The sequence below is a fragment of the Panulirus ornatus genome, chromosome 15 (assembly GCF_036320965.1).
Source record: "Panulirus ornatus isolate Po-2019 chromosome 15, ASM3632096v1, whole genome shotgun sequence".
In the NCBI taxonomy this organism is placed as follows: domain Eukaryota; kingdom Metazoa; phylum Arthropoda; class Malacostraca; order Decapoda; family Palinuridae; genus Panulirus; species Panulirus ornatus.
This window is the reverse complement of record NC_092238.1, coordinates 28,798,453-28,813,581: the sequence shown is the minus strand read 5'-3', so window position 1 is coordinate 28,813,581 and position 15,129 is coordinate 28,798,453. Positions and strand designations below refer to the sequence as shown.

Below are 15,129 nucleotides of genomic sequence, written 5' to 3'. Positions count from 1 at the left end.
CACAACACCTGAAGTTGCCGGACGGCCTCCCTTCCCCCCAACTTCCTGACTGATGGTTGGGACTCATACCACCTCCTCCTCCTCTTACTCCGGTATCTTCTTAAGAGCAAATATTACGTAGCTTTATCGTGAAGTGGTCCGTCAGCCTCTCACTTTGAACTAGCCAGCATCTGTGTGCGACATCGCCTTCCCTGACACGTGTGTTGGCATCTGTAAACATCAAACTCTCAAATAACAGTTCGAAAATGATTCTTTTGAAGTACCCTTACAGGAAAGACAACTAGGGACGTGAGATCTTGAATGAGAGAGTTCGAAAAACACAAGAATCCTTTTTAATCAGTCCTTCATTAGTGATGATTACCAGAGAGGGTACAGGCTTCAGAAACCCTTTAGAGTACGTGTGTGCTGAAGTCTCCTAAGGAGGAGGAGGGCGAGGACAGTATGATGTCAGGAGGAGATCCCGTTACGAACACACCTGGCTCGAGGGAACTGTCCCAGGTAAGAAAGAACCCCTTACGGTGCTTCCCTTCTGCTCACATCCATCGTGCGTCGTCGAAGGGAAGAAAAACGGGTAGGTGTCGCGGAAACGCGTGTGTTCTGGTCCTGTCGAGCGAGTGTATCGTGTCGTTAAAGGTGTGTTTCTAAGGTTAACCTTAACGTCGGTATTTGTAGGAGTAGTGTTGGAGGGGAGTTTGGTATCGAGGGCGTGTTAGCGTGTGTTCCACGTTGAGGGAAGGGGTTCGGGTTTGTGTTGCGTGGCGTGGGTGTAGCGTGGAATGCTATTGAGCATGACGCATGCCAGTCTGTTCCACCGCAGGCCAAGGTGGGGCGGCGGCCCTCACCCCCGCCTTGCCTCGCCTTGACTCGCCATGGCCACGCTTGGCGGGGGTGGCAGCCGTAATGTCACGGGTTGCAGGGGGAGGAGAGAAGGAGGGGAGAGGATCGTAAGTCATGAGGGGGAGGCAGGGGCAGGGGAGCAGCAGCAGCAGCAGCAGCAGGAACAACAGCTACGTTCTTGTGGTAGCGTTCTGGCTAGTATACAGACTCGCAAACACTTCTCCGTAGCCAGACGTCCAAATTTGTAGAGCTTAAGATGTGTTCAGGTGGTTCAGTACATTTGAGAATAGTTGGCGTAGATGGGATACAGTGGTGTGTGTGTGTGTGTGTGTGTGTGTGTGTGTGTGTGTGTGTGTGTGTGTGTGTGTGTGTGTGTGTGTTGCAAGGTCTTGGGTTAAAGGGCCTGGCGAGTTCCCTAGCCGTCTACCCACGCTGATGTGGATTTCCTGGCTGGCACACTCCTCCCTCGCTGCCCACTCTCATGGGTAGTCACGCACCTGGTGATCCACCTGGTCTTCCTCAACACCTCCCACTTGATCCAATGGGTCAAGCTATACCTTCCACTTGATCATCCACCTAGCGTGGCCTCAACACCCACAACACTTAGGCTCATCCCCCTACTGCCAACCAGCATCACGTATACCAGCATATTACCCTCTAGTAATACATATTATACCCGCACATACCCATAGTAAAGTTACGTTGCCTTTAGGAATAGGTGTTGAGCCAGCAATCTGGCAAGGCAGGCCGTGTGTTGGTCCCGACTGCCTCCCCTTTCCCGGTCAGCAGAGACGAAGTGAGGAGGTCGATTGTATACGGTTCTCAGATGTCGTTTGTCCCGACGGACTTGGTCAGAATTTACGTGCGTGTGAGTCAGGCTTTGTGAGGGAGGAGGAGGGAGGAAGGTAGGCAGGCATCAACGCCAACCACCTACAAACCACGTTATGAGTTCGACTAGTTTGGAGCTCGTGTCATCACCACCACGTACAATCGCACTGCGAGTGGGGGGTTTGCGTCATCACCACGTACAAGTCTCGTTATGCGAAGGAACCTCCTTGTCTTCCTCCTCTTTTCTCCTCCATCGTTCTACTGTCCTGTCTCCATCTACGAGGTGTTTTAAGACACTGTTACCACCCTCTAGCAGAACACCTCGTCATAGGCTATCAGATCTTGTCCGTTACCTGGCTTTTATTTTTCACCCCCCACGTGTACTCCAACCCCACCACCACACTCTGTGTTGCATGACCAGCTGTAAGGGAGAACCTACCGCTTAAGCGCTCGTGAAGGGGACAGACAGGAGCCGCTGAAGCGCTTGTTGGTCTTTGTGGCCCCCCAGGCTTCTTATTAAAAGATCTTTCTTCTGGCCTTAAAGGTCAGTGATATGCAGTGAGAGTCTGTTTGATCTGGTTGTTGTCTGGGAACACTTGAAAGAAGATGTTTTAATTGTTTTTCCTTTTTTTTTCTGTTGGGGGGATGGGTGGGGGTGGGGGGGGGGTTGGTAATGACCTGACATCGACGGGCCTAATGACCCCCGCACTTGATAGGCCTAAAGGTCCAAAATAACCAACCAACCAGCCAACCTGTTTTGTGTCTTAGTCTTTTTCTTTGTGATTGCCATTTATATCCCGTTTAGTTACAGTGTGTGTGTGTGTGTGTGTGTGTGTGTGTGTGTGTGTGTGTGTTGGCAGCAACAGCAGCAGGAGCAGCAGCTGGAGGAGCGCCAGGGGTGGTTGCCAAGTCTGTACAGTGGGAACACGTCACAGGGAACGATCGCGAAGTTGAAGTGACGACACACGTACGACTTTGGTCGCTACTCCCACGTCCGCACACTGCCTCCCCCTCCTCCTCCTCTACCTCCACGCCTACCACTCCCCCCCCCCCCACCACCACCACCACCAACACTTCCTCCCTCCACACACACACACACACACACACACAAAACACCCACAGTTGTCCCCCACCACCCACACCCCACACGCAGAGATCGCCAGGGATTGATTATGCTCTGCTGTACCGTCCATGGGAATGAGTTTTAAGGTCACGTTCGAGGGCTGGTCTGTGGGAGCAGGGATGGTCAGCCCAGCTGGTGGAGAGGAGTATGTCTGCCTAAGGACGAAGACGAGCGTCGCTCCAGCTGGGACCCTTTTCGTTTGTGGTGGTGTCTGTGGCGTAGTTTGACGACCTGTTGTTGTTAGTGGTGTAGTTTGGCTGTTGTTTGTGGTGTAGTTTGGCTAATGTTGTTGTTTGTGGTGTAGTTTGGGGAGTGCCGTTTCATCTATAGTTGACTTTTCTCCTTTTCATTCGTATTTTTTTTACTTTGAATTGATGATCTTATCGAGTGAGTGGATAGCCAGCCCTCCTGTGTTGTTAGCGTTGATGACCTACACAAAGGTCAGACATCGGTCTCTCCCCCTCACCCCTGCAGCGGGCGTTTGACCTCGCCTCCGCCGCCCCCTCAGGGACGCTGTTATGTGATGACACGTCTCTGTTGTGTTACCGTACTAAAGATAACTGATCATCCCCGGGCGATGATAAGACTGGCTTTATCGGGACGCGGCTAGATTGTGAGATCACACTCGACCTAGGTGGCGCTTGCGTGCCTTCCATTGTGTTGTTGTTATTGATAGTGATGGTGGAGGGGTGAGAGAGAGAGAGAGAGAGAGAGAGAGAGAGAGAGAGAGAGAGAGAGAGAGAGAGAGAGAGAGAGAGAGAGAGGCCTTGGGTGGAGGACCGGAGGAATGAACCACCGCGCTGGGACGTGAAGTCTGATGATTGTGATCGCCTCTCTCTCTCTCTCTCTCTCTCTCTCTCTCTCTCTCTCTCTCTCTCTCTCTCTCTCTCTCTCTCTCTGCTTGGTGGTGTATTTGAATTAACAGCGATATTTTAAGGTCTAAAAGAGGGGAAAGCAGTGGCAATATATAGGATTATTACGTGGAAGTCAAACAAAATGCGAGACTGGGTGAGTGTGTCAGGGTCGGAATGAAAACCCCGCTCGCCATGGGTTCGTTTCGTCCGTGCCTCCTCCTTCACAGGGTGTGTCGCCCTTCGTTAGGCCTGGGAGCCACTGCTGCTTGTATGTCGGTGGTATGAGGTTCGGGGCAACCCGGATCTGAGTGTTTAACTCTCACGCTCACGTGATAAGAGTCGCACGTGGCCTGTTGAACTCTTGCACTCACGTGGTAAGAGTCACACGTGGCCTGTTGAACTCTCACACTCACGTGGTAAGAGCCACACGTGGCCTTTCACGGTCAGCCCCGGGGGCGTCGACGCGTGTATCAGGTCGTCCCCTTAGAGCTCAAGCCTCTTCTTTTTTTTTTTCCCCAGTCTTGATGACAGTAACCTCTTCCATCATAGTAGTAAAAAAAAAAAAAAAGAAACTTGTTTCTCAGTGATGCATCGGTGCAGGTCCGTTTCCCCCTCAACATATTTTGTTTTGTTTTGTGTTTGTTGTGGGACTTTGTGGCGCAGGTTGACCCTGTGCTGTGGCAAGTGCCGTCTTGGACTGCCTCACTGACGCGTCCGTAGTCGCTTCCCCGACTACGGGACGGGAGGATAGATCCCGTACGTCGCTCGTCTCTAGCTCTCTGTCTGTCTGTCTGTCCTTGGCTTCCTCCTCCTCCTCCTCCGCCCCACCTTCTGGTCCCTCTAGACGGCCTGGGTGCAGAGGAGGAGGGAAGGCAGAGGTAAGAGAGAACATGACGATCTACGACGACGCTTATCTGGTCGAGGACAGTAGGAGCATCCTAAGTTCCTCTGTGCAGGTGGAGGGCAGGACAGTGACGCAGAGGGCGAGGGAAAGATTGAGAAGGTGGGATGGTGGATGGCTAGCGAGTTGACCCCAAAAGAGTGAGATGTCCCCAATGCATAAGTCAAAATGGTGTCATGTATATATATATATATATATATATATATATATATATATATATATATATATGTATATGTGTGTGTGTGTGTGTGTGTGTGTGTGTGTGGAACAGATGGAGCCGAGCGGGGATGACTTTTGCGGTAGGTGGACTCCCTTTGGGGGGAGGAGGAAGGCCCTGGGCAGGCAGCGAGGGGATGGACCGTGTTGTTGTTGTTCTCCAGCTGTGTTGCGTGTGTTGCGGTCCCACCGACTCTTATTTTTGATTGTGTTCCCTCGATGCAAGTGTTGCGGGACGTGGGATGCACCTAGTGACCAAGGATGTAGTGGAGGAGGAAGAGGAGGTTTGGTGAAGGTTCTGCTTCTCTTTTCTCGAAGTAGAAACTGTATGGATGACGATAGTTGGCGTTGATGGTGTGGTGTTGTACCAGTGGCGGTATTGATGCTTAACTGCGTTTGGCTGTTGATGCGTTGGTGACACCGTTGATGATGGGGGAGGAGATGATGATGATGATGATGATGCCGCCGGCGACGACGATGGTTTGAGGCGTTGATGCCTGTTGGTGGCGGTGGGTATCAACATTGACGACTTCTGTGGCATTGATGGCAACAGTGGTGCTGTATCACGAGGTGGAAGATTTCACTAAGGGGTGGGTTACCTTTCCTCCCTTTTATTTCCGTAAAGACGGGAGGGTGTCGGTCTAAGGACCACTTAGAAAGACCTTAGCTTCAGTCTTCTTTTGTATTCTTTAGAATCATATTGTGTGTAGGGCGGAGGGGCGTCTCATAGACCAGAGGAGGTCTCCTCTTGGGCATCTTGGTGAGGTGAGGGAGAGGAAAAAGGGAAGTTAGCGGACGGGAGTGTGAGCGAGTAGCTCGCTGGGTTCTGTGATACGTGGCTTTTAATGGAAGCGTTTTGAGAGTCGTTTTTAGTGCCGAGGCTCACGCCAGACGTAGACATGCGTGGGAGTCCTGACGACTCGTGTGTTTTTTAAGCTTTTGATTACTGACTTGATGCCGTTTGAACGGTCGTGATGACTGTGCGGGTGTGGTCTCGAGGATTATAGAATGGTGTGGACAGATAACGGTGGTGGTGGTGGTGTGTTTTATCCCCCGGTAGGGTGAGGCGTGGGTATACGTTGGTGGTGACGTGTGGAACCGAACGGTGATAGAGGCCGGAAGGCCCCGAGTTCCACGCTCTGTATATATATGTATATGACCAAAACAGAAGAGTATTTAAAGTCCATGAATGGCATCACAGGAAATAGATGCGTACCTGTTCATGTGCCCACTTTGAAACTGGGAGGTGGAACCGATTTCGTAATACCTCCGTTAGGTTGGCCGTCGCTCACAATCCCGGGGGCAGGGCCGACGCCCGGAATGCATTAAGCTGGAGAAGTAAGTGGGGTTGGACTCCGGCGGCGAGGTTGATGTTGTTGTGTGTGACGATCGTGCCGATTTGGCTTACGTCTTGCCCAAGGGCCAGTCTGGGTCGTCAGACGCGCGTTGACGTAGTGTGTGTAGCTTGGGTGGGGGTGGAGGATGGGGGGATTCAGTGCCTAGACGTATTATTGTAGTTTTGTGTATCGAAAGCCAGGCGTTTCTCTCACGGTCATGGCAGACGTCGCTCTAGTACGTGATGCATTTTGCATTTTCTCGCTGAGAATCGTCAGTATGTCGCTCTTGTGTTTATATCAAGAGTGACGGCGTGAGAAGGTGTGTGTGTGTGTGTGTGTGTGTGTGTGTGTGTGTGTGTGTGTGTGTGTGTAGTGGAGGGGGCGGTGCTGAGCGGATAAGGGGGAGTGGGGGGGGACCTGGCCGGGGACCTGAGCCGGGCCGGCCCCCTCCACCTCCCTGGACGGGGGAGAGAGAGAGAGAGAGAGGGAGGGAGGGAGGGAGAGAGATCCGGCGACCCTCCCAAGCTCTCTGCCAGTCCCCAACGGAGAGTCAGAGCGGAAGCAGCGGTCTCTCGCCCGAAGCCCTGCCCCTCACTGGAGACCGCAGTTAACAATAACCCATACCTCCCGTGTGCTCTCTCTCTCTCTCTCTCTCCTCCCTCCCTTTCGTGTCACTGTGACTTGACGTCCGAGTCTTGCGTGCTGTCGGCTTAGTGCACGCGTGTGCGGCGGTTCAGAAGCCCGTGTCGTTCCGTGGATTATGAAGTGTTAGTTTGAGGGGAACAGTTCTTCTCCTCCTCCGTGCTGACGGGAGTCGCTCCTCCGACGGGACTCAAGGACGTAGCGCTCACTGCCCGAGGGAGCCCTCTCCTCGCAGCACTCACTGCCCGATGAAGATCCCTTTCCTAAAGGAGTCCGCTCGCGTCAACATCATGGGTAAGAAGGATTGAAGTGCCTGCGGAGGTTTTGTGTGTGTGTGTGTGTGTGTGTGTGTGTGTGTGTGTGTGTGTGTGTGTGTGTGTGTGTGTGTGTGTGTGTAGCGTGAGGGAAGGTTTTTCTCTTAGCATTTCCAGCTCACTCAAGCACACGCTGCTCTGTTGCTTGAGGTCAACAACCAGGTTAGTGGCTTGGGTCGACCAACCAGGTTAGTGGCTTGGGTCGACCAACCAGGTTAGTGGCTTGGGTCGACCAACCAGGTTAGTTGCTTGGGTCGACCAACCAGGTTAGTTGCTTGGGTCGACCACCAGGTTAGTTGCTTGGGTCGACCACCAGGTTTCGAGTCAGACCCCAAACACGACGTCTTGTTTAGGATGTATTTCATTCGTGCGCCTTCGAAGACCTTGCTTGGCAGCCGAGATGCCGAAATACCCACATACCTCGAGCATTAGGTTGTACGACAGTTCTCATCCCACTGAAAGACTCGTATTGTACCTACAAGAGGAATGTGTGACCATGACACTGTCATGCTGTAGAGTGCCAGGGTTGAGATGGGTCATGGGTATATATATATATATATATAGCAGGCAAGAACGCACTCGTAGGGTTGGCAGAACTCATAGTAGGTTATGAGGTGAGCCATGTGATCGTACCACAGAATACTACATAACACAGTGCCTCCCTATCCTCCCACCAACCCCAGGCCTCCAGGTCAACTTGAGGTTCACGAGCAGCGAAGCTGCTATATCGACACGGATGTACCTAAAGACGTGCTATTTCTGTACCCTGGCTTTTGTAAGTCCGTGTACCTGATAGATGTAACCGCTGTAACACATCACATGAATCTCTGTATTAATTATGTGCTCTGAATTGTGCCCTAACGCCTGTGTTTTCCTTCCCTTGCCATGGTATGTGGAGTGGCGGACAAAGTAATGCGCTGATTGAATTGTGTGTAGGTTAACCGACTTCAGTAGACTACAGAAAGCCATGCAGGTATGTTTGATACACAGTGTCCTGTGCTATTAGTTTGACTCGTTGTTCTCGTGTATCCAGGCATTCAAGGTCACGACTTGTGACCAACGAGTCGCGTTTTCGTTTGCCTCTGTCAGGTCAGTAGACTTGGCTTTGTTCAGTGATTTCATAGGTTGGTGTAAAAACTCACTGTTGATTGCCCTTAACCCAGAACAGACTTGATATTAACATGACATACGTAGCGGTGTTAAAGTTTAGTGGACAGTGGTGGGAGAAGACGTGATGGAGAAATTTTGCTTCTGTAGAGATGTTTTAAGATATGAGCCAGGCGGGAAAGGGTTGCCACCTCAACAGGACGCCTGTCTTACGTATACTTTACCGTAGTTTTGGAGGTCTTGTACCCCCACAACTGTGGGTCTGGAACCTTACCTTACCTTACGTATACTTTACGTTGATTTCGGAGGTCTTCTAACCCCACAATTGGGTCTGGGACCTTAGCTTACCTTAGGTATACCTTGCGATGGTTTCGGAGGTCTTCGCAACCCATGGTTCGATCTGGTTTTTTTTTTTTTTTTTCTCACCCGGAGGTCGCGGTCCGCAGGCCTACGTAACCACCACATCCTGCTTCACGGTGCGTTCCAAAAAAAAAAAAAACAAGTCGACATGTCAAGCTGTGGTACCTAGTGATATTACTAAGATCCCTTTCCTCTATCAAGGCATAAAGGATTGAAGTTGAATTGAATTGCATTTCGCTGCATCTTTGAAGCTCTTTGAACTAAGAGCCGTTGTTATGGGGTGGCACTCTTGTTTCCTCGAAATTCTTACCGTCCAAACATTCTGGTCTTGAAGATGTGTTAACATAGACAACACAGGAAAATGTCGAGCCAATAGGACCATCACAAGACGCGGTGATAAACACGGTCCTCCATGCTTACTGGTGTACCTACCTAGCCATTTACTAATCAGGAGTTCCCAGTATATTTGCTATAATAATGAGGTGCCTACTTTGATAGTCTGTTCTACTTTGTCTCCCTCCCCACCACCACCACTCATTTCCTTTCTCCCTCCTTGCTTCACATGCTTTATTTATAGCAAGAGCTGCAGGTGTGTGTGTGTGTGTGTGTGTGTGTGTGTGTGTGTGTGTGTGTGTGTGTGTGTGTGTGTGTGTGTGTGGAAAGTGAGGCCTCTGGGGACTGCTGATGCAAAATCTTGGTAACTTTCATCCCCGCTGGAGTGGTTGGTGTCCTGTCGGAGCGGAGAGTTGATCGCCTCTTTGGAAGCTGGTCGTTGCTTGTCGATGCAGCGACCAGCTTCGTCGACTTCCCCTATCTCACTCTCTTACGTTTTACCCGACGTAGATCGAGGCACTGGGAACGTGTGATTGCGTTACGTGATGAAACGTACTGACGACGTTTGCGTCCGTGTCGAGCACAACGTTGGAACACATCCTGTAAAAGCCTCCGGTTATCTAGAGCCTCCTCGCTTCGAGGCAGTTGTTTGATTGGAGAGCAGCCTGAGGGAGTGGACGAAGGCGTGGCCGTAGCAGGTGTTGGTGAGATGAGATCCTCGAGGGAGCACTTGGAGGCGGAGGAAGGTAACCACGCTGGAGTTTCTAAACTGACCAGGTGGGTTCCGGCTCCGCGCCCCCGTCCGGCTTTCTAAACGGGTGCTGGGGCAGGGGGTCTTGTAGTGCCTACAGCAGCCAGGCTCCCCTCGATGCCTTCGTCTCTCTGTGGATGGGCCGTCTACGGGGGCAGATATATAACCCCAGAGATTATGGCACCTTCCGTGTCTTACTTTCCTCGGCCATGAAGGGTGTCATCTCAACCAGAATCTTTAGGACATTGTACCTTAATGATGGTATCCTCCTGTGTTGTTCGTCAGCAGGTTTTCGTCGTCGGAGTGTTGTGTGTGTGGGGCCGGTCAGCCGTGGTTGCCCTCGGCTGGATATTAAAACAGCGTAGATTACATCGCCCCCTTTCCTCCATTGTCATCCGTCCGCGTACATCTACCGTAGTCTACCACCAGTACCCTTAAGGTCGTCCTTTGACCTACCTTACCGTAAGAAGTGGTCTTTGAGTGAGAGTCTGTTGACTTTATCCCCGTTGTTTGGGTGTATGTAAACCCGTCCCTTTGAACCCGCCCCAGGGCCCATCATTGCTTTCTTTGTCGTGCCTCAAATCGTAGATTTTCCTTTGACGCCGTCTTCTCCCTGCAGTATAGTGAGGTCCTGAAAAATAGTTGGGTTGGTGTATGGTGCTCTGTCTCTATGGTGGTGGGACAGCAACGGCGCAGGTGGGCGGTGTTGGGAGGGTAGCAGCCGCGGTGTAAGTGACCCCAGCGAGCCAACGTAACCTGACCTGACCAGCGGACGTGTCGCCTCCACATCTCGACCACCTCATTATAAAATCCCTCCCCTCCCCTCTGCGCCATTCGTGGCGGCCTCTCCTCTAACTCGACGCTTCTGGTTTATGAAGGGAGAACGATCTTGAACATCTATTCCTTTCATAAGTTTGCCGAGGTAGTGTTTCGTGAAGGACGAGGACGATTTGCGACAGGTATTGTGAGTTTGTTGTCGAGCAGAACCCGGGGATGTGAGGTGTCTGTGAACTGTAGTGGCTGGCTGCCTCGGCCGATCTTATATAACCCGAGTCACCACCCACCACAGAGGGCTGCTTCCCTCCCGCCACAATCTGGATCACCTCTAGTTGATTATGGCTCCGAAGAGCGAAGATCAGAAGGATTCGAATCGGGGATTCGTGATTTTTACTTTGGGTGGGGAAGTCGAGGAGTTGCTTTTGTGGGCATCGCCTCCTCAGGGGTCTGCCAGACGGAGGCGGTGTGGTCAAGGGAGGCCTCGGGTCGACGTGACGTCGCCGGCCGGAAGTGTGGAAGCTGTGACGGCTTCTTGCCACCGCCGCCGCCGCCGGCGATCGCTGCTTATCTCGGCGGCGATGCCCCTTTTGTTGCCCCCCTGTTTGTTCCTGCTGGCTGGGGCTGGGAGCTGAATGATGACCCTCTGTCGTGATGGCAAGGGGAAGAGTGCTCACGGGTTCAACCAGTGGCTTAGCAAGCGTGAGATATCATTACTGATTGTAAGATTGTCTTGACCTGTAATCGATCGTTTGTAGGTGGACTCATTCAACCTCTTTCCCTGCCTCCTTAACCTCCCCCCCTCCCATGTCTATTTAAAGACCATAGTGACCCAAACTGTGGTGATGAATGGGAACCACATGGCTGGCCTTTCTCCCATTAAATCTTCCCTCTGACCACGTACTACCCCAGTATTATCCACTAGTTTTCACTGCCCTCCCCCCCAGACGGTACTGGTTCGTCTGCACCATCCAGCTCTCACTGTGGAGGAGAAGCAGCCCTGCCGCCCCCACACACACCCCGAGTCACTGGGGTGTAGAGGCGTACTGGGGTGACAGCTGTCGAGTCTTACTTGGGTGTAGAGACGCATTGGGGTGATAGCTGTCGGGTCTCACTCATGCCCTCTGGATGGGTGTGGTTGTGGTCACAGGGCAGGCCACCACACCTCCAGGCGCACATTACCACAGGCAATATAAAGATGTCCCCATAAGCCTCCAGTGGTACCCTCCCATCCTCGCCACCACATGTCGTACCACCTCTCGCACGCATCTACTACACCCCTTATATCACGAACGAGTTTGTTTTTTTTTCAAGCCACCGTAGTTACCAGGGTGGAGTTAAGGAGCTGCTTGAAGTTGCACTTGGAAGTGGGAGGAAGGAGGGAGGGAGATCGGGGAGAGGCAGGGGCTGAAGAGGCCATTTCCTTCCACTCGATAAGTCAGGAGGAGCCCGAGTACAGCCGCCGACCTTCACTACCGCCGGCAAGGGAGGGAGAGAGAGAGAGAGAGAGAGAGAGAGAGAGAGAGAGAGAGAGAGAGAGAGAGAGAGAGAGAGAGACGAAGTTGTATTGAGGTCTTGGGTCTACTTCACTTCCTTGCTTTACCTTTCCCTGCCGCTTTGATCCTGATTCTCTCTCTCTCTCTCTCTCTCTCTCTCTCTCTCTCTCTCTCTCTCTCTCTCTCTCTCTCTCTCTCTCTCTCTCTCTCTCTCTCTCTCTCTCTCTCTCTCTCTCTCAACATGCGCTGAACGAAGGCAGGACGCCCAGGGAATGCGACAGTCTTTTTAAAAGATGGAAGGGAAACAGGGTTCTAGTGTTTGTTGGGTTGATGTAAGATGACGGTGGGTGGGGGACGCTGATAGGAACGTCTGCAGATTTGGGTGAGACGGTGTTCAGTTGAGCGATGTTGCCTCTCCGTATGGTCGGATAGCGGTGTGTGTGTGTGTGTGTGTGTGTGTGTGTGTGTGTGTGTGTGGGGTAGATGGGATAGATGTTGTGGGTTGGGGTGTTGATGAGTATGGGTTAAAGCAAAGGATGAATGACGTGTGTGTGTGTGTGTGTGTGTGTGTGTGTGGTGAAAGGCGGTGCTGTGTGCATGAGTTAATGGGGGAATGGAGTAAATAGAAGGATTGAGGTAGAACGGAAGATATACTAATTGAATGATAAATAGATGGGGTTATGTTTGCGTGGATGGGGAGCAACAGGGATATTATGTGTCGTGTAGAGAGCCTGGAGTAGTACATGGGTATTTCCAAGGGTAGTTTAGTGGTTGGTTAGTGGTGCGTGGTGCAGTAGGATGGGGGATGTGGAGATCAAAGAGACTGTTTGAAGTAGCCAAATCGCTGAGGGCGATCGTGGGTGAGGATGTTCTAGAGTTACGCCCAGAGCGCCACCCCGCCACCCATCACCCATCACCCCCTCGATCTCCCCATTCCTCTCCTCCCCACCCACCCACCCATCACCCATCACCCATCACCCCCTCGATCTCCCATTCCTCTCCTCCCCACCCACCCACCCTCACCCACACCCATCACCCCCTCGATCTTCCCATTCCTCTCCTCCCCACCCACCCCCTGACTACCGCAGCTCCTGCCTTGCCCCATTGCTCCCCCTATTCAACCCAAGAATTGCTTCCTTCTTAAAAAAAAAAAAAAAAAAGATTGTCCCCGTATGCAAAGAAGCGAGAAGACCTTTTTTTGTGTGTGTATGTGTGTTTGAATCGCTCTTCCGGCACGGATCAGAGATGAATTTCAAAATATAGACATCCTCTTATCCATATATATATATATATATATATATATATATATATATATATATATATATATATATATATATATATATAGTCTCTTATCCATGTATAAATATAGATATTTTCTTATCCACATATTTCTGACTGTACGAAAAGCCGGAAAGATAATTTTTTTTTTCTCTTTATCTGAGCTTTCGTTCATTGTCGACCCAGCGAGACGTAACGCGACACATATGGCGGTGCGTCAAGCCACAGTACGGGACACATGTAGGGGAAGACGTGTCCTCTGGTGTTGTCGTCTCGCGCGCGCGTCCCTCCTCCTCCTCCCTCCGCCTCTCCTGGACGTGCCCCTTGGGAGGAAGCAGCAGGAGGGAAAATCAGAGAAGAGGAAGGGAGGGACGGTCAGGAGGAGGAGGAGGAGGCCGACGCCACCGTCTCCTCCTTGGGGTGGGGTAGGTGATGGCACACACACACACACACACACACAGACACACACACACACACACACACACACACTTACTCACTCCCAGCAGCCGCCTTTGTTGCCACGACGCCCCTGAGGACCAGGTCGGCATCTTGAGGGGGGTTCCCTCGGGCGGCGTGTTCTGTGGGCCGCCTACGTCGACGGGTGATCATCATTACCCTCTCAGCCGCCCTTCCTCCTCCCCCCAAGCCGTCACCACGCCCCTCCCGTTCTTGGTGGCGTGGGGACGGGCGCAAGAATTTCCCCACTTGCGTAATAGAAGACATTCCAACACCTTTTTTGTTTTTCTCTCCACCATGAGATCGCCTCTGATGTAGCGTGTTAAATATGCAGATGGACCTCATGAAATTGGCTCCGAAAAGCAACCATGTGTGGTTCTGTTTTTGAAGTGGGTGTTCGTTTCCTGTTCATTTTTTTTAAGGCACTTAGGGAAAACCATGCAGTAACTCCAATTAGATAAATTGCTTTGTTTATGGCAACGAATTTCCAGTGTCTTTCTGTTACGTATTGTTGTGTTTCAAACCAAAAAGAACAATTGGTTTTATTTATATTTTTTTTTTTGGGGGGGGGAGATAAATTGATTGGGTTGCGTTCCACACAAGGTTTGGAGAGGTATTAGTCTCCATAGACAGAGGTTCGACAGTAGTGATGAGGTGTGTTGTACTGTTTACAGACGTCAGATAGACAGACGTTCGTTTTCCCCTCAGTTATCTGGTGGTGTCGCACCACATACATGGCCTTGCAAGCAGTCTCAGCAGGGGCTGAGGTGAAGTTTTGATGTGCCGTCCTCAGCCGTCGACTTGGCTGGGGTGCTGTCAGTTGAGGTAGGGTCGGAGTGGAGGAGCAGCAGCGCCGTTTGTTTTCGCTGATCTTTGATTATATTCCCTGTCCAGTTGTTTGCATTCCGAGGGTGGGAAGAGGGGCCCGGGGTGTGGGGGGCGGCGCACACACACACACAGCTGCGCATGAGCACTTTGGTCTGTATGGTGGTTGATTTTCAGAACGATTTTTTTTTCACTCTACGTCTTTGTATATCCTTCCTTACCTGTTTTATGTATTTCTATTTGGAGTGTATTGCTGAGTCGAACGTCACCGCTAGAAAAGAATTCGTAGTAAATTCTCGTTTTTTGTTGTTTTTTTTCCAAAGTCCCCCTTTCCCCATATTTTTTTTTTTCTATGCGTGCCTGTAGAAGGTGACGTTTTTCCACAAGATGGAGCGGCGTGTTGAGCTTTTTATAACCAGAGACAAAGATCGACGTTATGTATCCTGGGAGGGAACATTTGTAAGGTGTTAGTCATGATGGAGGAGGAGGAGCCGTGGTGGCAGCTACAGGGAGGAGGAGGAGGAGGAGGAGGTGGTTAGCGCAAGGTAGCGTAGAGGAAGGGGCCGGCGGGGGGGCGGAAGCGGTAGCGCGTCCTGTAGGGTCACGTGTTGCAAACGTCCTGCTCTGTCCACCTTCACAGACACACTCCTCTACGCTAGACCCACACGCACTCCTACACACTAAACGCACCCAGTCT

General features: G+C 51.5%; 1 protein-coding gene across 4 annotated transcripts in view; it reads left to right on the top strand.

Moving 5' to 3' along the window:
- CenG1A (Centaurin gamma 1A) overlaps positions 1–15,129 on the top strand; it is a 625,830-nt gene that overhangs the window by 573,508 nt on the left and 37,193 nt on the right. Inside the window, exon 1 of one of the 4 annotated variants that reach the window (XM_071670693.1) lies at positions 6,631–7,032. The exons of the other annotated variants lie outside the window; for them this stretch is intronic. Coding sequence (XP_071526794.1) covers positions 6,987–7,032 — 46 coding nt within the window. The 5' untranslated portion in view covers positions 6,631–6,986. Of the gene's footprint in view, positions 1–6,630; positions 7,033–15,129 lie in introns of those variants that run through there. 4 annotated transcript variants of the gene reach the window in all.